At 45.6% G+C, this 23,993-nt stretch overlaps 1 protein-coding gene across 3 annotated transcripts in view; it reads left to right on the top strand.

The window, feature by feature from the left end:
• Positions 1–659: 659 nt before the first annotated feature.
• Positions 660–23,993, top strand: part of slc22a23 (solute carrier family 22 member 23) — a 39,948-nt gene continuing 16,614 nt past the window's right edge. For 2 of the 3 annotated variants that reach the window (XM_035519729.1, XM_035519727.1), the window contains exons 1-5: positions 660–1,668; positions 14,932–15,035; positions 15,199–15,353; positions 22,564–22,732; positions 23,434–23,555. In XM_035519729.1, the coding sequence (XP_035375622.1) occupies positions 1,240–1,668; positions 14,932–15,035; positions 15,199–15,353; positions 22,564–22,732; positions 23,434–23,555 (979 nt within the window). In that variant the 5' untranslated portion in view covers positions 660–1,239. The remainder of the gene's footprint in view (positions 1,669–14,931; positions 15,036–15,198; positions 15,354–22,563; positions 22,733–23,433; positions 23,556–23,993) is intronic. The other variant, XM_035519728.1, reaches the window with a different exon arrangement.

The following is a 23,993-nucleotide window of genomic DNA, read 5'->3' as shown; positions in this document are numbered from 1 at the left end:
ACAAATCTGAAGCAGAAGTAAAACGCGCACATCAGTGCTTTTCTGAACCACTAGAGGGCAGACCTGTTTAAGGGATATAGTTAAGTAGCGTTTATACTGCTGCTAACAGAAACAACAACAACAACAACAACAACAATAATAATAGAAAATGGCGTTGTTGTTAGAATGATTATTATTACTAATACTACCACTCTACTAATACTACATTAATTGTTACTACTATTGTTCTTCTGTTGCTACAAATTAAATAACATTTAAAAAAAAATTCTAATGATTCTCCCTAGTATATTTTTTCAGTATGTTTTATTCTTAGTATAGTCTGTGACGTTTCTCAAAACGACCAGTAGTGAGCAGTAGATGTTCAAAAATAAATGTGTGTGTGTGTGTGTGTGTGTGTGTGTGTTTGAGGTTGTCTTTAAAAACCTAAGCAAAAATAACTTAATTTTAAGTTGTCTATTCATATCCAGCTCCAATCTTCACATTAAACTTCAGCGGGGGGAAAGCAGATTTAAGGTGCCCTATTTTGCATTCTATACCGTTATAGCCCATACAGCTACATTGCGCTTGTAAAGACCGATTGACAAACGTCGACAAACAGCTGCGATCCACAAAGAGGTCTACTGTTGTTGCGAGGCACGGCGCTCGTGTCGGCGCTCGTGTCGGCGCTTGTGTACCGCACCGCGCAGTGTTGAATCAATGCACGCAAGTGCGCGCAGGGCGGAGGTTCCGCCTTCCAGTGCGCCCGTGCTCCTGTTCGAACCCCTCGCTCGGCGAGGCCGCGCGAACCAAAAACGAAATGAGTCCACAGTGCGTGAAGGACCTGCGTGCCAACCGGATGACGCGCGTCTGCATTCTCCGAAGGACTGAAGGACTATGACCACTGCTTCAGCTGGACGTTTGGACAGGTGTGTTACCTGTGGCTCTGGAGAAAGAGGCTGGCGTATCGCTCTTCCCTTCCGACACGTTTCACTGTCGTGTCGGTAAAAGTCACTTTTGGTTGTAGTGGTGAGGGTGTTTTTCCCCCCTAGGTATACGAGAGCTAAGGCAGCCGGTATATTTGAGCAAAAGAGTTAACACTTAATTATACTTTAAACCACTCCCTGTGCAATCGGCTTTCTTTTAATATAAAAACGGCTGTGAACAATCTCGGGCGCAAAGGCTCTGACGCATTGTGGCGAGGACTGCGGGACTGGCGAACCGGCGAGGCTACCGACGCGCTCTCCTGGACGTGGAACGGCCATGGCCGTGTCTCAGCTGGAAACCGAAGATCATCAGCCAGAGAACGGCTTCGTGACCCCAGAAACCGCGTCGCCCAGTTTGCTTTCGCGCATCGATGGCTGCGTTTTACCATTTCTCGGCGGGTTCGGGAAATACCAAAAGCAGCTGATCGTCCTGACATGGATCCCAGCGTTGTTCATTGGATTTAGCCAGTTCTCTGACAATTTCCTCCTGGCTCAGCCGAACAACACCTGCGTCCAGCCGTCAACAAACAGCACGGATTTCTCAGAGCCCTCCGTGTTATTTAACGCTACGAATAATAACGAAAGCGCACGTGCCGCCTATTTTTCCACCAATGGCATGCACAACGACACGGCTTCCTTGCGGTGTATGTGCACGCAGTGGAAATACGAACTGCAAACGGGGCTCGTGCAGAATGTTGTCACTAAGGTAAGGGTCGCCGTGCACTCTTGTCTTCACGCGAAATAAACGTCTTTGCACGTACTGTAATGCCTTTCATAATCACCCAAGTCTGGGGCAAATCCGATACGGATGTGAAAAGGACTCCGCATTGTGCCATGGCTAGGCAGGGGAGCACGCGACTCACCTTTGTGGACAACACAAAAAGGGTACAGCATTCATAAAACCAGCAATACGGCTTAAAACTAACAATGTAGCATTTCCAACAAAAGATACGTTTTGTAGTCATTTACGAAACATTTATCCACGCGGTAAACAATTAAACGCTACATATGATAAACGCCACATATGATTAAAAATGCCTTAAATTCGTTAATCCACAATAATCCCTTTGTTATAAATAACATTTGTAGATGAGGTAATTGAGCGTTAAGAACATTTATTGCCAACACAATACACGCAAGTCTCAGCTACAATGGGTTCCTTGGACAAACAGATTCGTTGTATTGAAGCTGCAGAAAAAGCTTCGCAGTGCTGAGTGCGAAGAACGTGAGTCATCCGCAGCAGCAGCTGACGAGGCGCGAGCTATCGCGGGGTGGATGCCATTGGTCTGCGCTCGCGTTGAGCGCGAGGGAATGTGGCGATTACCCAACGACGCGGAACGCTGAGTCTGGAGAAGGATGATAGCGAGGGCCGCCTGTTTTAACAGTCTCGTGCTTATCTGAATGTTCAGTACCGGTGCTCGTGTAAAGCCTTGATAATTAACCTCGCGCTGACTTTCTGTTCCTCGTTTGTGCAAATAGGACAGCGGGGAGCGGAGATTATAGCGCGAGGACATGTTAGCTTTTTTTTAACTCTAAACTGAACAGTGTAAAGGACACGGGCGTGTTTTATGCTGCTTAGTCTTAATGGTAGAGAATTGTATTTCTTTTACCTGTCTCTTTTCAAGCATGCATACAGGCCTCTACATGCCATTATGTAGAGCTATAGAAGGCTTCTTTAACTGCGAGATGAATGCTTTGAACTGTTATTGTGTTCCTTAGCAAATCAGCTGAACAAGTCCTGTTCGGCCAAGCCATCAAAGGTTCTGTTGGTGGAGGTAACAGACAGAAATGAGCAGATCTGTGCTGAGTCCTCAACCTCAGTCACAGAAGCTCCTGTTTTTGGCCGGTTGCAGCCCAGTGACTCGGTGCACAAAATCTGAAGGCCTCAGGGTCATCTGAAGTACAAAGTTTGAACGGTGTAAGAAAGCACCGTTATGTAGCTCACCGTTTAGGTGCGTAAAATGTGTGTGAAACCGGCCTGTATGCCAGCGTGACAGAATGCCCTTCTACTTCTCATAAGAGTCTGACTCTGCTGCGTTCAGTCCTGGAGCTGCCAGGAATTCCAGCTGTACCATCATCATCATCATCATCATCATCATCATCATCATAACAGGGTCAAGTAATGATACGGTTGGCCTGTTAGAGACTGCTAATAAAAGTGCTATAAAGCATTGCAAGGCTGTTGATTTAAGCAGCACTTACATTCTCTGTCTGCACATGTGTCTCCCAGAACTGCTGGGTTTGCCTTTGGTTTTGTTTTTGATGTGTATAGGGGTTGGTGGGTAGGTGTGTGTGTGTGCCTATGTGCATATGTGTGCATGTGTGGTCTGTGTTTGCGCGTGTGCATGGGTCTTCCCACGATGTTGGCAAGTTAAACGTGTTGTGATCAATAGTACTGGGGCCACAGTCTCCCGGACCTGCCTGGGCGTGCTAACAGGGTGTACCGCAGGGTGATGAGTTAGCAACATTTTAGTACCAATGAACTGTGCCGCAAAGTGGGGCCTTAATTTAGATGCTTGGCCGCTCCTGTGTCAGAGAGAGAACCGTCTCTGTGTCTCCTCACTGCACTATGCTGGACAGAGAAGGAATAAAGACCAAGGGAGAAATAAGTGACCAGATCTTTTAGAAAGCCCAGTTAGGTGGATGTTTTCGTTACTGGTGTAACACACAGACACGTGGAGGAGGAGGAGGAGGAGGAGGAGACATGCGCTAGCTCGGACCATGACGAAGACAAGCTTCTTAAATAAGGAGTTCCCTGTATGCAGGGAAGTCCCGCACTGCTGTCTCAGCTCGCAGGACGTAATGAGCCGAGGGCTTTAATCGGACGTATCGGACAACGTTAGAGACCAGAGAGGGCAGCGTCTAGGGAAACTCCCTGATAGCTGATAGCTACTCAGCCGTGATGGGGGAATGATAGACGTGGTTAGTTTAATGCAGTGATTGTGATTAGTGGATATCAGTGCACACTGTCTTAGTCTGATTCAAGGAAACACTCACTGGAATGGTCTGCGGTCCTATGTCTTCCCTGATTATTTCCGCAGGGTTTTTGATCTTTGGGTCTTAAGGATCATACTTTCCCTGCTCAGGAGGTAATTACAGGCCTAGAGCAGGCATGTCGGAGCAGGATAAACCTGAAACTGCGCAGTGCTGTTGCCTTTCAGTGCAGGTGATTCACAATGAAATTGCTGAACTCAGAATACTGACTTTGAAGACTGAAAATGAAGTCATCGCAGAAACTGAAATGAAAAATGTTAGTCTATGTGTCATTGGACAGCCGCAGGTTTTGCTCTTACATTATCTACAGTGGAAGAATTAACTCTCATGTTACTGTTTCACTTTCTTGACCTTTGTTCTGTTGCTTTAATGAATGTGACCTTATCAAATCTTTAATTATGATAACACAAAAGTACTGGGATCTGATTGGCTGAGCTGTTCAGTCACCCCCTACTAAAGGTAAACTTGGACCATGTGCTAAGCCCTGTGGGAGTGGCCAATTTTCTACTGGACCATGCGTACCCTCCATGTCTCTTTAGCAGGCCAGCGTCTTATCTCTCTCCATGTCTGATCTGAGGTGCAGAGGGGGGGTCTCTGTCGATCGCTCTCTTTTCTTTTATCTGGTGTCTGCGAAACCTAATCAGCACCTTGGGAAATAGAGACCTTTCCGTGTTTATCAGAGTTAATAAGAAACACTTCAAAGGAATGTTATGTAAAGCCCACATTCCTAAAGGATAAAATGACACCAGAGATGGTTGTTCTTTTGTTGATTTTTTTAAACAATTTTAATTACTGTGACATGTAGTGATCAAGGCTGCAATCTGAAATGCCATGTCAGCTCCTCCTGCTCCTGGACTCCGGTCGTAGCCTGAACTTCCCTGTCTCTGTCTCGGCAGACCGCTCTGACATTGAGCCTTAGCATGAGAGTGTATAGGAGCTTGCAGGATGCATGCAGCTTCCTGCATCCTTGTTGAGCTCCATCCTGGTTGGCTTTATCTCTTGTGCAGCACAGCTTTCAGGAAGGAGCCCCAAAGCTCCAGCACTTCCATGGGCACGCACGCTCCACCACACAGGAACACGTTTGGCTTGTGTCCGCAGCATCTGAGCAAACATACTTTAGCCCAGCTCAGCTGCCCTCTGTTTCCATGGTTTCCAGTTCGCACTCCCGATGCATTGCCTTGCACGTCGCGTCGGCTGGGAAAGTGGAAGTTGACGGACAGTCGCAGCTGCTGGAGGTGGGCTGGACCACGCAGCTGCTGGACGCATCCTCCAGGATGCTGGGACCCAATGAGCGGACAGACAGTTGGAGCAGGTGGAGGGTGTGCCGCTTTCCTTGGGCCCGTGTCCTGTGCGGTTCCTCTTGCCACGTGTCCTGAGGTGAGGGTAGGAAGCCCTCTAACCAGGCAGAGCTGCTCTGATTGCCTCCATATCCCAAAAGGCCCTGATTTAGCAGGAGCCAGGCATTAATGAATATGAGCACAGAGAAAATTGTTCACAGCATCAATGAATGCTCACATTAGGCAGTGCTGGGAAGTCCAGGCTGGGTCTGGAAGGTGAGCAGTACACAAGAATTAATTCCTGCTAATTAGGGACCGTGGTTAGGTTTCAAACAAAATTCTCTCTTTATCACACAAGAATTAACTGTAGCTGTGATAAGATCAGACCCACAGAGTGTAATTAACTGGTGTGTTGATATTAGACCCACAGAGTGGAATTAACTGGTGTAGTGATGAGATCAGACCCACAGAGTGGTTTTAACCGGTGTAGTGATGAGATCAGACCCAACGAGTGGAATTAACTGGTGTAGTGATGAGATCAGACCCACAGAGTGAAATTAACTGGTGTAGTGATGAGATCAGACCCACGTTGTGGCTTTCCACCGTGGTCTCTGTTGGCCTGTCCAGCTTTAGGTCTGTTTCAGCGCTTGTGTTTGTGCTGGTCTCTGTGTTCAGTGTCTGAGTACAGAAAGGTTCAGATAAAGCTTCATTTGATTATCTTCCATGTCATGTTCAGGCATTTTTCTTGGTCAAATCAAAAATCAAAAAACAACCCAGTCTCAGCCAAAATGTTCATGCTGTTTTGAAAGTTAGTTGACTATCGTTCTGAGTTAAATGTTGTTTAATTGGATTATTCGTGGATTATTCATGCAGCAGATTGTATTATAAAAGGCATTATGCAGCCTGAGCAACCTGCTGAGGTGATCAGTTTCACTTATAATGAAAAAACAATGGCCTGATTAACACTGAGGATGAAGAGAAAGCTCAGTCTGGTTTGTTTGAGTAGCTGGGACAGCGAGAGAGCTGCGTGCGGTCAGAGGGTGGAGTAGAAGGTGGAGAGTATGGTCAGAGGGTGGAGAAGAAGGTGGAGCGTATGGTCAGAGGGTGAAGTAGAAGGTAAAAGAGGGTGAGAGAGACCTGACAGCGTTCTTGATAACAGCCTGTAGAACCTGCAGGATTTGGGGTGTTGGCAGGATTTGGACCTGAAATGTGATACTTACTCAGTCACAATTTCATCTAGAAGATCTTGACAATTGAAACTCAGCACCATATTTTGTCATGTAATACAAGAGTCCAATGCCTGGAATATTTTTTTCACAGCTGCAGAAAGTAACAGGTTTCATGTTTTAATGATACCTATTTGATTTTCTAGATCTGTCAAAGAGTTTTTGTAGCAACATATGTGGTTTCAAGAATTCTTTCTGTTTTTTCACCACTAATTACTGTTTGGCACCCTAAATTCTAATCAGATAATATCCTGATTTATTCCCACTGATTTGTCAGCATTCATTTCCTCAAAACAAGAAAAAAATACAATTCAAAGAGCTCTTTCGTTGGGGATGGTTAATGTTTTGCCAACGCAAGTTCTGTAGTATTTACATAAGCAAACACAGGCGAGGAAGACTCGTACATGTTTGAACCTGAGTTAGAACAAGATGAAGCAGCTATTTCTGAAGCTTATTGAGGTCAATCTCATGACGTAACACCACAGACACAAATACCAGCACTGTGTATGCAAATATGCTCTGTGTAATTTAATACATATCTGATATTCCCTGATTATTTTTGTCTAAATAATAGGCATCAGATAAGTGCGCACTAATAGAAAACTGCACAGAATTGCAGTCTGTAAACCATCTGCATTGTTGTGTGTGTTGATTGTTGGCTGGTCAGTATGTTATGCCTGTGTTTGCTTTGGTCCGACAAATGCTAAACAAACACTGAAATTCGATAGAGAAGCAGTCAGCGAGCCCGTGAGCCACAAATTGCTTCCTCTCCGACAGGAAGCGTGGCCCGCATATGGATGGTCCGATCCAGTTTCATTTAAGACAGTTTATGAATGATGGTAATAAAGTCTACATTGTCCACCAAAGAATTACACTAACAAAGCTTGAACTGTGATGTACGCTGAACTGAGGTGCGTGTGTGTGCTCAGCGTCTGTAGGGCAGATGGAAGGTCTCTGATGTTTATCCCACCTTCACCTGATCACTGCATGATGATTGGAAGTAGTCAGTCCTGACCTGAGTTCATTACCCCCTGCCCCGCCTCTTGACCCCTCTTGACACTTGACTGTGAGTTGGCTACGTGTGAGCAGTTAGTTTGCGTTGCTTCGGTAAAAAACAGTAAAAAGGTTCGGCGCACTCAGTGAAGTGTGGTGTAGGGTTGGGCAACGTCAACCTAACTGGCATATGACCATGTCTACATAGATACATGATGGATGATGTCATCACGTGGGGGTGGGTGGGAGAAGTGGTACTATCAGTTTGTATTTTTTTCAATGACTATTCAATTCATTACATTAATTTATCAATAGCTATTATTTAATTGAGCCCTATATGCAACAGTTTTTTAAAAACTCACTTACTGTTAGTGTAGAGGGGTGCAGGCTACAGGGAGGTTTGTTGGAGTTGTGGTATCACAGTACTGGCTCAACATTGTGATATCTGGTGCGCATCACTAGTGTGGTGCCTGCTACATAGTGTCACAGTGCCATTCATTCATTCATTCATTCATTCATTCATTCATTCATGCTTTGTAGATATATTCAACATATTGCGCAGTCTTTATTGTAGGAGTGGGGGATAACAGTTAGATCATGTAAACTTGGACTGGATAGACTTACAGTACATAAGTGAAAGCTGGAATGTGATGATATGGTAATATATATATTTACTTTCATTTAAGAAATAAGATCTGCTTGTTGGCTATACATGCTCGCTCTCAACAAACCCTGAAACAATACTAAACTTTTCGTTTATATAGATAATAAACGTTTATATAGCCTTTCCCACGTATTGAAAAAGGGCTTCACATTGGAATGTAAAACATTCCAGCCATTTTATCAGCCACACCTGTCCTGTGACTCTCACCCATTTGTCTTCTGAGCAGCCGCCTCCTGCCCTGTTCTTTACCGTCGTGCCCTGTGGCTCTTCCGTGGGCTTTGTTCTCTGGCTCTTTCCTTCCTCTTTGGTTTACTCTTTGTTCCTCACGTTACTGTCACCTTTACTGACGCGTAAAGCCAAAACAAAACAGAAGAGCACCATCGCCCCAAACATCCGAGTGTAACCTCAACACTGCTGTATCACATATATCCATACAACACACAACTGTACTAAACACTGCTGTATCACATATAACCGTACAACACACAACTGTACCACACATTACCATACAACACAGAACTGTACTAAACACTGCTGTATCACATATAACCGTACAACACACAACTGTACCACACATTACCATATAACACACAACTGTACTAAACACTGCTGTATCACATATAACCGTACAACACACAACTGTACCACACATTACCATACAACACACAACTGTACTAAACACTGCTGTATCACATATAACCGTACAACACACAACTGTATCACACATTACCATACAACACACAACTGTACTAAACACTGCTGTATCACATATAACCGTACAACACACAACTGTACTAAACACTGCTGTATCACATATAACCGTACAACACACAACTGTATCACACATTACCATATAACACACAACTGTACTAAACACTGCTGTATCACATATAACCGTACAACACACAACTGTACCACACATTACCATACAACACACAACTGTACTAAACACTGCTGTATCACGTATAACCGTACAACACACAACTGTACCACACATTACCATATAACACACAACTGTACTAAACACTGCTGTATCACGTATAACCGTACAACACACAACTGTACCACACATTACCATACAACACACAACTGTACTAAACACTGCTGTATCACGTATAACCGTACAACACACAACTGTACCACACATTACCATACAACACACAACTGTACTAAACACTGCTGTATCACGTATAACCGTACAACACACAACTGTATCACACATTACCATACAACACACAACTGTACTAAACACTGCTGTATCACGTATAACCGTACAACACACAACTGTACCACACATTACCATACAACACACAACTGTACTAAACACTGCTGTATCACATATAACCGTACAACACACAACTGTATCACACATTACCATACAACACACAACTGTACTAAACACTGCTGTATCACATATAACCGTACAACACACAACTGTACCACACATTACCATACAACACACAACTGTACTAAACACTGCTGTATCACATATAACCGTACAACACACAACTGTACCACACATTACCATACAACACACAACTGTACCACACATTACCATATAACACACAACTGTAACAAACATTACCATACAACACAGCTGTACCACACATTACCATACAACACACAACTGTACTAAACACTGCTGTATCACATATAACCGTACAACACACAACTGTACCACACATTACCATACAACACACAACTGTACTAAACACTGCTGTATCACATATAACTGTTCAACACACAACTGTACCACACATTACCATACAACACACAACTGTACCACACATTACCATATAACACACAACTGTAACAAACATTACCATACAACACAGCTGTACCACACATTACCATACAACACACAACTGTAACAAACACTGCTGTATCACATATAACTGTACAACAACAACTGTACCACACATTACCATACAACACACAACTGTACCAAACATTACCATACAACACAGCTGTACCACACATTACCATACAACACACAACTGTACCACACATTACCATACAACACACAACTGTACCAAACACTGCTGTACCACATATAACTGTTCAACACACAACTGTAACACACATTACCATACAACACACAACTGTACCAAACACTGCTGTACCACATATAACTGTAGAACACACAGCTGTACCACACATTACCATACAACACAGCTGTACCACACATTACCATACAACACACTGCTATATTACACTCTACTCTAGTACTACTATCTAACCAAATATACACTTATAATTGCCTGTGTTTCTTAGCAACAGGGAGATGAGTTGAGCTAATGCAAGAGTATCACTCTCTCTCTCTCTCTCTCTCTCTCTCTCTCTCTCTCTCACACACACACACACACACACACACACACACGCACACACACACACAACCACCCCCCAGTGAAGGGAATGTGGAAGAGTGGCTCACTCTAAGGTCCTTCCAGGATCACTCAGAGTTCACTTGAGCTCACTTTAGGATCACTCTGAGCTCACTCCTGTCATATCCCTTTCAGTTCACCCCTCTAATCATAGCAACTGATACAAAATGCCATGTGAACAAAAACTATAAACCCATATAATCTGAAAGACTGTTCAGACAGGGATGGACACAAAAATGGAGATACACACACACACACAGACCCACACCCGCACCCATACACATACACTCATACACACAATGTATTTACCCAGCTGTTAGACTAGCATGACCACTGCATCATGCTGACTGACTCCGTAACAAAAGGGATTTAATGGAACAGACTGGGAACTGGGTGAGATGAGGCCGTAGGACTGGCTATGTGACCTTCAGCAGGTTACTGTGAGTGCTTATCAGAGCAGAGGAAGAGGAGGACTGTATCACTACACCGAGTCTAGAACCACACAGGTCAGAAGCTAATGGTAGAAGCCAATGGCCATGATTTGTTTGAGTGTGTGTGTGTGTGTGTGGCACAGGGGGCATTCGGTGACCACTAACCGCAGTAACTATGTGTGACAGAGGAGAAAGAACATTTTGTCCCGTGACACACGGACGCTTCAATGCAAGCACAAAGGCTCCTCTCTCTCTCTCTCTCCTCTCTCCCCCCTCTCTCTCCCTCCCTCTCTCTCTCTCTCTCCCTCTCTCCCCATCTTCTCTCTCTCTCTCTCTCTCTCTCCCTCCCTCTCTCTCTCTCCCTCTCCCTCCCTCTCTCTCCTCTCTCTCTCCCTCCCTCCCTCCCTCTCTCTCCTCCCTCTCTCTCCTCTCTCTCTCTCTCCCTCTTTCTCTCTCATTTTCACTGCTTTCATTCTCGCTGCTCTATTTCATTCTTTAACCCTTTTTTACTGAGTTTTTTTTTAATGTAAACTTTTTTGCATAATAACAGAGAGGTACAATCGCGGCGCACAGAGTTACACGCTGCAGGTTCAGGGGTCTGTGTATGTCTCTCGTTTCTCCTGATCATCTCTTCCTTCACCTCTGCACTCATTTGTTCTTTCCCTCTGCCTTTCTCTTATCCGTGTCTCATTATCGTCTCTCTGCCCGGATGCCTCTGAACACTCGCGAGCTTTGTGGGAGACAAAAGGCTCGTTGGTGTGCTCTGCTGTTGCTAGGCAGTAACTATGCGGCAGCCTAGCTGTCTCAACTGCTTCCACCATTCCTTCACTCACTCACACACACACACACACACACACACACACTCACACACACTCTCACTCACACACACACACACACGTTCAGGTCTGAGTGTAGGGAGAAGACCCAGTCAGATCAAAAGTGCTCATGGTTCTTCGTTGAGCGCTCACGGCTGCCTCACCTTCTCCTGCTGCTGCAGACAATCTGTTCACTGTTAACTCCGTAACACAAAGCAGTTGAATGAAAAAGTCAATTCATCTACGAGTGTGTGAATAAGTGGGGTTAAATGGCTCCTACGGCAAGCTTCGGAGCACTGGAGAGCCTGTAGAGTAGCAGGGAACTGCTGAAAGAAGCTGTTTCTGTGATCATAAAATCTGCTTTCTCTGCTCTTTTCAGAGACTGAAAGTAAATTATCAACGGACAAATTCTGCTATTTCCACTGCTGCTTTTTATAGCACAGAGATTCCTTAACAGAATCAGAAACAGACTCAGCACCTGCAGAATCTTACTGTGTTCTTCTGCGTATCTCCACAACTATGGATGTTTTATGATGGTATCATGTGGTAACTATTACACAGTAATGTGTGGGTTAGGGTTAGGGTTGTTTTGATTTTTTACAGTTGGTTTATTAAGCTGTTCTTGTTTTTGTCTTCTGAATTGTTATATCTAATTTTAGGTGGGACTAAAAACAACCTAGCAGGCAAATATTTAAGTCCAATCAAATGACTAAAATGGAAAAGGTAAATCATTATAAATATGAATCAATGCTCAATAAGTGTTCTCTGTGTGTGTGTGTGTGTGTGTGTGTGTGTGTGTGTGTGTGTGTGTGTGTGTGTGTGTGTTGTGGCAGCTCAGGAAGGAGTGTGTGTGATTTGAGCCAAGGTTATTTCACTCAGTGAAAACAAGCTGAATTAAATTTTTTATGTGCCATATTCGCTGTACTGTAGCACAGCGCTAATGCTATCCTTAGGGGAGGGGCTGAGCCGAGGCGCAGAGCTCGTTAGAGTGAGAGCGAGCTGGGAATGGCAGGACTCTCTCACTCCAACAAAACTGGTTTTACCTCCATGTGATCAGTCTGCAGGCCAGGACTCCACACCCACTTGTTTGTTTTTCATGTTGCCAGGTGACTTTGATACAGAGAGCTTCTGAGTAGCAGAAACAGGACATGTGACCTAGTGTATGTGAGTGTGTTGGAAGCTGTGCAGTCTTGGGTAGCTCTGACTCAACACAGGAAGTGATACTAAATTCAACTCCATATCACACACACACACACACACACACACACACACACTTGCCCGGGTTCAAGCTTGATGTCACAGCCCACTCAAATGATTGAATGGTTGTTTGGGCCCAGTGAGGGTTCCGTTACCCACAGCCCATATGCGTTTGGTGTGGGTTTTCCCAGGTCCACACTAGCCCAGACAAGTTCAAGTTCAAGGCTAACACTGATGCTAGCTTTATTGCTAATCCGCTGCTTTCCACCCTGCTGCACCTCTGACCTGCTGCTTAGAAAGTTTTATTTAAGACGTCTAAAGCTGTGTCACTAGACACTGGCTGGAATTTTTCAACAAAATGCGTAGTATCCTGTTGACTCCGGATAAGGTTAGGGTTGGAGTTCAGTTGTCAGTGAACAGATGAGATTAGCAGTTGATTGTATTTAAATGACATCATTTACATTTTCTCCTCAAAGCTTAAATAAGACTTATTGTTCAGGAGAAAGGGGCCAAAGTTGTGGCCTGACAAGATATGGGCTGTTTCTCTTTGGTGAACAGAAGAAACATTTTCTTGTTAAAAGCGTGCTTTTAACAGAAAGCGCAGCTTGGTGACGGCGCAGTAGTGCTCGCGCAGCTCTCCCCAGTGGGCTTGCGCAGAGACTGCGCTCGCGCTGGTGTCTTCGCAGCTGCTCGTGCCGGCTGGCTGCTGTCCTTGCGCTCCCCACGTGCGCCTTTGCAGCCGGTGTTTCGCAATCGTTCTGTGGCTTTGAACTTGGGAAGGCTGTGACAGTTTTTAAACGCCCTGTTAATCCCGGCAGCACGATTTCATTTGGAAACGTCTGTGAGCTACAGTTGGCCTGATATATTTCATATGTCAATATTCCCTTTTCCCCCGTGAGAGGCATTTTTCTTCATATCTTTTGTTTGGTGGACTGAAAACCCAGACAGTTCAGCATGTTTGTAAATCGAAAAATTGATGTGTTGTGATATAAGATGTTATGTCTGGCCTCGTCCATCTGACCCTGCTGCGAGATGGATGGGAATATCATATTGTAGTGATAAATACTACAAAAGCAATATGCCTGACAAAATGTTAAAGTAGTGAACCTTTATTAGACATGTTTCAAGAGAACATCTTTCACAAAATAAATGCACAAAACATTCATCTGGAACATCTTGGCACATATCAGACATTTTCAGGATTATTTATCTTTTTTACTGATTGTGTATTGCAGCCTACTGTGATGCAAACACAGCAAAGACCAATGCTGCGATAATGAACAAATCAGACAGCTCCGGGGCCCACTCTCGGAAGCCCAAGTGATGTGACCCCCAACTATAGCATCCTCCACACTCTGTTATCAGTCCTGGCTAAAGTCTGAGCTCATATTGGATGCACGATCCCCTCTGTGTTATAAGGAGCATGCTGTGTAAGAGAGGGTTCACATCGAGTTTAGTGCCTCCATGACGACAGCTGTTATTGGAGCCCGATGAATCAATACACCTGCAGGCCTTGTTGGCTTAACTGAAGTGGGCAAGAAAGAGCTTGTTATTACTCAAGTGGCAGTAGAGCCTGTACACAGTATCATGTGGTATGACAAAAATGAACGGCAACATTAGCTACATGTCTCCTGCTCCGTCTGATTGTCTATTCTATGTGTCCTATGGCAGGTCAAACAGCTCTAAATGGTACAATAACCCCTTCCATAGTCTCTAGTAGACAGGAAGACAAGTATGAAGTATTCTTGGAGTGTTCTTTTTTTTTCGCTTTTCTATTAAATGTAAATGTTTGCTTTGCACACATTGTTCCACAGATATCCAGCTTTACTCTCAACCTGCAACCTGTTACCTGCAAGCAAGCAGACTCTGGAGCACTTGTCGTGCACTTGTTCATGTTTAAAGGGCTGTTGGTGTTGAGCGACATCCGTCGAGTTTCAGGTGTTTTTGCTAGGGCTGCCAAACTGACTGCGCTCACTGTCTGTTCACAGTGGAACCTGGTGTGCGATTCAGCGTGGAAAGTTCACATTGCCAAGTTCTCCCTGCTGGTGGGGTCCATCTTTGGATACCTGGTGCTGGGGGCCCTGGCAGACTGGTGAGTGTGCCCCAGTATGTCTTAACAAACGTGGGGGAAGACATTACACAAACTGTAGGCTCATTGGGTAGCCAAAACAGGGGGCTTGTGGGAAATGTAGTCCTGTTACCACTTCCAGCCTAAGCAGTGTTTGAGTTTAATTGTGTCTGGAATCTCATTGCAGGTTTGGGCGCCATCCTGTCCTGATCATCTCTGTGTTCTTCACGCTGGTGTTCGGGATGACAGTCGCCTTCTCCGTGGATGTCACCATGTTCAGCACCCTGCGATTTTTTGAAGGCTTCTGTCTGGCTGGAATCACCCTCTCGCTCTACGTGCTGAGTGAGTGCCCTACATGGCCCTGGTTCCACAGTGTTGCTACACGCAGGCACGCCGGAACACTCCATCACTAGTATTTGGATCTTGCAACCCTGTCAGTGTTCTGCTAGCTGAGAGTAGTTCAGAGGCTTAGTGGGGGCTCTGTGGGGTTCAGTGCTGGTGCATAGCATGCGACTTTGGCTGTTGGCTCACGGCTCTCCGTTGACTCTGTGCTTCACGTGTGTGCTCTTTTGGAATGAGGAATGAGGGTGAGAGAGCTCGCTCTCTCTCTTTCTGTTTGTATATGTATTTGTGTGCACGAGTATCTGCGCATGTGTGTGTACATATGTGTGCATGTGAGTGTTTTGGAAAAGAAGAGGGTCAGAGCGTTGTGTTTACACAGCAGCAGGGCTCTGGGCAAAAAGAGAGGGGTTCTCCAAACACCACCGACCGGTCAGCATGGCTGCTCAGGTGAAAGGTCAGGGCACTGTCCATGCCGATGCTGGGACCACCCTCCCTCTGGACCGTGATGAAGTCAAGGCCGTTAAACTCTGATACGAATAGTCTGTTGATTTGTCTCTTGACGGGTTGCCTCTGTTACTCTATTAACTACCCATGGTCAAACGCGTTTAAAAATACCATACTCAGCCGACAGTTATTAACTTCTATATCTGTCACTGTTATGATGTGGGAAGGTTTGTGTGTATGAACAGTTGTGTTTTATTGAGACATGCTGTGTCATGTCACTACAGTACTCTTTCTGACCTTATCAGTACTACTCTTCAGTCAGTATGACCACACTAAAGTAGTTTCAGCTAGAGCATCAGAAACTTATTTCTTTGAGATGGAATAGAATCTCTGTGGTTTGCAATCAGGAGAGGCTGTGCATGTATTTGTGTGCGCATGTGAGTACTTGTTTGTGCTTGTATGTGCGCGTGCGCGCGCTGGTAGTCTCCGGATGCTATCCGCTCTCCCAGAGTCCACTACATCAGTGGTGACCTTCATCAAGGGCCCAGGGTTTTACTGACGAGGTCTAATCCTCTTCAGAAGGCTGTTGCCGTGGTAATGGCCTTGCCGATAATTGCCTGGGTGTGGCTCCAGAGAGACAGAGATGTGCAGGGCTCCGTCGCTCTGATACCCTCCACAGCAAATCTGCCTCCAGCACCACCATCAGCTGGGCCAGCAGCATCTGAGCACCAGTAGCATCTGCTTAGGGGAGACAGGTCATCCTACTGGGACGGAATTACCATCTCATCATCAGGTCACAGTTCAGTTAAATCGCCATCGATTTAATTGTGTCAAACATTGACATTGTGTCAAAAATTGAATCAGGGTCCCCTGCTTGAATATCTTACTGTACATACATACAGCAAATGTGTCTGTACAGTATCTACTATATCCTGCTATACATTAACACAGTACTGTACAGTGCAGTGTAATACTATACAGTATTTTCATCTGTAGACATCATACATACATTCATAGACATCGTACAGTAACATACACAGAATGATATAGCATCATACTGTATCATAGAGAATCATATATTGGCAGGTAACCTACAGTAAAATGCAGTACCTTTAACCATCACATGACAATATAGAACCATAAAATATCTTACCGAACCATAAAATATTGTACAATTTATGCTGCTACAGCTCCATAATGGCATAAAGTATTCACCATTTAGTGGTAACGTACAGTTACTGTAGAATGTTAACTGTTATGGTTATGTTGTGTTATGTTATGGTTAGGTTTAGGGTTCGATACTGTGGTGTCATACAGTGGTTAGGGTTAGTGTTAGGGTTCGATACTGTGGTGTCATACAGTGGTTAGTGTTAATGTTAGGGTTAGGGTTCGATACTGTGGTGTCATACAGTGGTTAGGGTTAGTGTTAGTGTTAGGGTTAGGGTTTGATACTGTGATGTCATACAGTGGTAGTAATTATCTAGTGATCTGTCAGACAGTTGTGCGTGAACATTGTGCTCCATGTTTCTCATTGTTTATGCTGTAGGACATTAGTGAGTGTTTCAATTTTCAAGTTTTAAGTTCGGTTTATTTGTCACGTACATAGTCATACATGGTATAACTCACAGTGAAATGTTTTTTTGTGACTGCTATGTCCAAACTGAGGAAAGATACAGGGATGTATAAAGAAATATATATATATATATGCCTGAAATATATATATTTCAGTTGCGTATGAATGATGTGCTCTGCTGAATGCACCACCCTCTGGAGTGCTTGTCTGTCCTGCTTGGTGCTGTTCCCAAACAAGACTGTGAAATTACCCGTGAGGATGCTCTCGATAGTGCAGGTGTAGAAGTTCTGCAGCACCTTGGAAGGCAGTCTAAAGTCTCTTAGGCGTCTGAGGTGGTAAAGATGCTGATGAGCCTTCTTTACCAGGGAGTTGGTGTGGTGGGACCAGGACAGGTCCTGCAAGATGTGAACTCCAAGGTACCTGAACTGTCTACTCTCTCCACCGTGGTTCCACTGATCCTCACAGGTTGGTAGTGCCGCTCCTGCTTCTTGCTGCAGTCCACGATCAGCTCCTTTGTCTTGCTGATGCTTAGGAGGAGATTATTTTCTTGGCACCAGTTTTCCAGGTGTTTAATCTCCTCCAGGTAGGCCCTCTCATCGTTGTCCGAGATCAGGCTCATGACGACTGTATCGTCAGCAAACTTGACAATGATGGTGGAGCTGGAAGTGGCTGCGCAGTCGTAGCTGTACAGTGAGTAGAGCAGGGGGCTTAGTACTCAACCATGCGGAGCTGCAGTGCTGAGAATGAGGGTGGATGAGATCCAGTTGCCCCCCCATACTGATTGTGATCTATCTGTTAGGAAGTTGGAGATCCAGTTGCACAGGGATGGATGCAGTCCTAGATCCTCCAACTTAGTAGTGAGTCTGGAGGGGATGATAGTGTTAATTGCTGAACTGCGGTCGACAAACAGCATTTTAACATAATTACCCACCCTTTGTCCAGGTGGGTCAGTGTGGTGTGGAGCAATGTGGGAGGCCCTCAGAGTCTTGAGTCACTCGGCAGGCCCCGCTGTGGGCCCCGGTATGCTGAGTGTTGCCGGACTGGAGAATCAAGCCACTCTAACTTTTGTTTACTTTGGGAAACTGTTTGCTTTCGTTTAAAATACACAAACACACCTACACGCTCACACGCATATACTCTCACACACTCTCCCGAACACAGCCTTTAGTAAACACGCATGTCATCATACTCAAACACAATAGGTGTGTCTGGTCTGTATGTGTGTGTGTGTGTGTGTGTGTGTGTGTGTCTATTCATGGGGCTCATGTCAGCTCTGCCACTCTTCCTTATGATGAAAGAACACTCATCTGCCTGCAAGCCAACGCAGTTTTTAGAGAGAAAACTGAATGGATGATCAGTAGTTTTTTAACACTAGTTATATGTCCCTGTGTCCTCTTCACTAGGGCAGGCTGTCCTTCATGTCCCCTTCATTAACACTAAGGGCTCTACAAATCTACTTGGCTAAAGTTACATTTGTGGACAGTGTTCTGATGCTAAAGTTGACTGTAACTGTACACTGAGCACAACATCACTGTCACCATGTTTTGGGAGGTTTTGCTGGCTGTGAGGAGACTCTCACTGTGATGCCCAGTGGATTTCCACACTGACATGGTTGGAGAATAAACCTGATTAGATCCTGCGATTGGATGCCTGTGGTGCGTGCAGGACGAATTTGGGTGTTTGTCTGGTATCGAAACTTCCCAGTTCACACAGACTGTCTGCCCTAGGGGTCCCGAAGTCTCTGCTCACAGAAGGCTGCAAGGGGTTTTAATCAGGATTTAATCTAGATCTAATCCAGAACTAATCCAGATTTTCACGCCTTCTGTCTTTCCACTGACTGTAATCGTTCTGTGCTGAGTGTGAACTGTAGCCAGGCCTGATTTAGTCCAGCATTGCCGTGTGTTCTGGGGAATCCCTGTGGCATTCAGAGTAACTCTTTAAGAGTACATCATGTTAGGGGAAAATCTCTGCTGTTGATCTCTGCACCAGGTGGATTCACTAGTGGCTTCCGAACAGGGTTGTGCATTGCTGTCTGTCTCTTCTGCATCAGACCGGCATCAGGCCACATTACACCAGAGTCCTAGGCCACCGGGATTCCTGTTTGTTTGTTTGTCTCTATTTTATTTGGTCTGCGAATCTAAGAGGTGAGCGGACCTGGGTAAGGCAGAAACGTCATCAAACCCAGTACGATACTGCAGTCTGCTTATTTACCCACCAAACAAAGATCAGCAAGTGAGAGGGAGTGTAGTGAGAGTGTATGCATGCCTGCGTGCATGTGAGAGTCTTCCCTACATTCCTATCTGTCCCATTTTTCCCTTACTATCATCTTCCCCATACCGCGTGTATTCCTGCTGGCTCGTACCTGCACGTGCGAGCGTATCTGTGTGTGTTGGGTGGACGGGCCTTGGGGAGACGCATTAAACCTGTAGACTGCTCCCGTTCACAATGGGAGCTCCACAGCCCAAGCATGACCTCGCATGCTAGCGACGTGTTTCTGGCCTGGGTTGTGCGGTCCAGCTGTTGTCCGTCCAGCCCTGGCTGCGTGCTGGACCGGGCTCATATGCTCCGTGGTCAGCAGCAGCTGCTCTGCGGGTGCTGTCTGCGTGGTGCCATTTGGCGCTTCCCTGTGTGTGGACGGAGGAGGAGTCACGCCAAAGTCTGTTCCCACCAAAATCTGCTTCCTTGCTTTGTTCTGCTTTGCAGAGCCGATTATACTGCAGTTTGCCAGGACTGAGCGGGAAGAGTGGAGTTTGGACTCTCGGAGTTCTGTGTGACACTGTGGTCAAGACATAGTTCTGTAAGGAGTAGGACAAGGGCATGGGGCTTAGGGTTTAGGGTTTAGGGCTTAGGGCTTAGGGCTGTTGAAGCCTGTTTGTGCCTGCATCACTGATCCAAGCTTAGGACACAGCTGGAGGAGACAGAAGATGTCCACTCAGCAGGTTAATGTGCATGCTGATTGTGTGTGTGTGTGTGTGTGTGTGGGGGGGGGGGGGGTCGGGTCTCGGGGGGTATGCGGACGTTATTTAATGTCTATGTGTGTGCGTGTGTGTGTGGATAAGGATGTGCCTCATCACTGCACTCTTGAAAGCCATGAACTTTGACCCCTGACTCATCAATAACCAGCTAGCTGTGAAACTGAGGTCTTTCCCAGGTGGTTCCCATGTACTCTAATAGGTCATTCAGTCAGCAGTCTGATTTATACTGACAGGCGGAATTGAGTGCTACAGAGGGACAGCTGTCTGTTTCCTCCTCTCTGTTATATACATATGTCCTTTCTTCCTCCCTTTCGCTTATCCTGCCTCTCTCTCTCTCTCTCTCTCTCTCTCTCTCTCTCCTCTAGCCTAGTCTTCTCCCCCTATGGGACCTTGTGTGAGTGTTTAGTAAGTTGGACTGTTTAAATTGTAGGCCTACGCTAACAGAATTTTGGCATTTTTGAGATATATAAAATGCTTAAAGTGGCTGAAAAGAGTGAGGGGGGGTAATGAGAAGGTATGTGTGTGTTGGTGTGTGTGTGTGTGTGTGTGTGTGTGTGTGTGTGTGTGTGTGTTTTGGGGTGTGTGTGACATAAAAACCCACTGGCCCAGGAAGTGTGGAATGTATTTGAATATGTGACATCTATGGCAACTGGCCAGGGACTACACATGTGACTGAGAAAGGTCACAGTCTGAGCTTGGGGCCAGCAGAGATACACACACACACACACACACACACACACACACACACACACACACACACACACACACACACACACACACACACACACACACACAGCAGATCTCTGAGCAGCTCCTCCTTGTGGTTCATTTAATAATCTCATCTTGATCTACCAATGGTTTGCTTTGTGTGTGTGTGTGTGTGTGTGTGTGTGTGTGTGTGTGTGTGTGTGTGTGTGCGTGTGTGTGTGTTTGTGTGTGTGTATGAATCATTTTAGGTAGTTTCCATGTATGTGATGGTGTTTTTGACTCCTCAATTTACTAAAACACATTTCTGTACAAGAAACTTACATACATTAACCCCATCTACACTTTCACTGTTTTTATATAGTTAAACACTAACTCCATCTACATTTACTGATGTTTTTTTTATACTTAAACACACCCCATCTCCACACACGCTGACGTGCTGTGGTACTCTGACTCTGAGTCAGGACACAACACAGCTGGTAATGTCGATGCTGATGTTGATCTTGATTTGTCAGCAACAAGTTCACTTCCAGAAATACTGAATCTTACAACACTAGCACTAACATCAGAAACAGAAGTGATCTGTTTTACGTGTGTGTATCCTCCTTGGGAAAAGGTTCCAATTGAAATTCCGGGCTTTTTCCCATGTATCTGGTAGTCCCTCTTGCTAGTCACTGTGTTATCCAGATCCTGCAGTATCCTGTGCCAGGAATGCTGGGGACTTGGCAAGAAAACAATGAAAAAAATGTCATAGTCTGAAGCTTTGGGAATAATAACACATGTACAGTGGGAATAGTACATGTACAGTAGGAATAGTACATGTACAGTGGGAATAACACATGTACAGTGGGAATAGTACATGTACAGTAGGAATAACACATGTACAGTGGGAATAGTACATGTACAGTGGTAATAACACATGTACAGTAGGAATAACACATGTACAGTGGGAATAGATATGGACACCATGGTGCTATTCTACTGTTCTCTCTCTCTCTCTTGCGCTCTCTCACCCTTTCTCTCCTTCTCTCGCTGTCTCTCTGACACCATTCTGGTTCCGTTGCTCTGTGAATATCAATCAGCAGGCTAACAGAATCAAAGCCTCTGTTTGTGTGTGTGTGAGTGTGTGTGTGTGGCAGCGGTGGGAGTGCTAGCTGCTGCAGGCTCTGTTGTTGGAGTGTACACTGAGATCCAGCCGTACCAGTCTGAAGCTCTCTCTCAGCCCCCTAAATCAGGATGAGACACTAGCCTACAGCTGGGGCTGAACCCAAGCTGGACATGCTGGAGCGCTCCAGCAGTGAAGATGATCTCACTCACTGCTCTCTAGCAACAGATAACCTCAGTACAGTTAATATTATCCGAGCACCCTAGCAGTTAAGAGATTAACTTTCAAGCCAATCTGATCATCAGAGCACTCTGTCCATTAAGATGCTTGCTCGTGGCCAGGTCTGTGCAGGCTCAGTACCGGCGCTGGTATATGCTGGACACACTCTGCCTTCTGTGTCCACAGGGATAGAGCTGTGTCTGCCTGGCTGGCGCTTCTCCATGACGATGGTTGCTAGCTTCGTGGTGCTGGCGGGCCAGCTGCTGATGCCGGGGCTGGCTGCTGCGTGTCGGGACTGGCAGGTCCTGCAGGCCTTCATCATCTGCCCGCTCTTCCTCATGCTCTTCTACATCTGGTAAGATGTTCCTCTTCTTCCCCCCATCGAGCCTCTCTCTCCAAGTTTCTCTCTCCAGCCTCCTTTCTGTCTCTCTCTCCCTTCCCTGTCTCTTTTCTTTCTCTCTCTCTCTCATTCTCTGTCAGGGAAGAAGAGCCTGAGATATCATCTTCTTCTGGATTTGCTCATCCTCCCTGCACTACTTCCAGATGTATTTAACCACCACTGCACGTGGCTGAAATGGCATGTCTGCTCACAGAGGGAAACCATGAAGCGCACTGCAAAGAGAGTCTGTACAATCTCCTAAAGAAGCAGAGTCCGTACGACCTCCTAAAGAAAGAGAGTCTGTACGGTCTGCTAAAGAAAGAGAGTCTGTACGATCTGCTAAAGAAAGAGAGTCTGTACGGTCTGCTAAAGGCACAGAGTCTGTACGATCTGCTAAAGAAAGAGAGTCTGTACGGTCTGCTAAAGAAAGAGAGTCCATACGATCTCCTAAAGAAAGAGAGTCTGTACGATCTGCTAAAGAAAGAGCCGTTATTAGGTGGTGTGTTTGTGGTGTGTGCTGTGAGGTGTGGTGTGTTTGGGGTGTGTTCTGTGGGGTGTGGTGGTGTGTTTGGGGTGTGTGCTGTGGGGTGTGGTGTGTTTGGGGTGTGTGCTGTGGGGTGTAGTGTATTTGGGGTGTGTGCTGCAGGTCTCTCTCTGAGCGGATTGTGTCTCTCCAGGCTCTTCCCAGAGTCTCTCCGCTGGCTCCTGGCCACCCAGCAGTACAGCCGCTCGAAACAGATCATGGAGCGGATTGTCCAGAAGAACCAGGTTAGCCGCGAGTCTGAGGAACTGTTAGCAGGTACGTAGTCGTGGCCTAGTGCAAAGAGGACTGAATGAAAAAACACACCTTGATTTATTTACTGCAGCTAACAGAGAAGTGTGAATATTTTTCACTCTCCTCTGAGAGGAGGATTGGATATTCTTCCTGTTTTTGGATGTAAGAGCAGGAAACCTGTGTAAGGTCAGCTGTGAACCACAATAATTACACAAGTGTCTGTGTTACCTGCCCTAGAGTCTGCTTAGCAAACACACCACATCATAATCATCTGAACAGCATTTTATCTGTGCGAGTGCTCAGCAATTGAGATAAGCACATCAGCTAGTTAGCTATTAGAGCTACTAGAGTGGTAGATTAGGAGACAGAGTTACATAAAGGTCTTAAAAGCCCCCAACCCGACAGGCTACAGCCCCAAAGGCTCACAGCCCGACAGGCTACAGCCCCAAAGGCTCACAGCCT

Source organism: Electrophorus electricus, chromosome 19, assembly GCF_013358815.1.
Source record: "Electrophorus electricus isolate fEleEle1 chromosome 19, fEleEle1.pri, whole genome shotgun sequence".
Classification (NCBI taxonomy): domain Eukaryota; kingdom Metazoa; phylum Chordata; class Actinopteri; order Gymnotiformes; family Gymnotidae; genus Electrophorus; species Electrophorus electricus.
The sequence above is the reverse complement of the archived record's forward strand: the minus strand, read 5'-3'. Positions and strand labels throughout refer to the sequence as shown.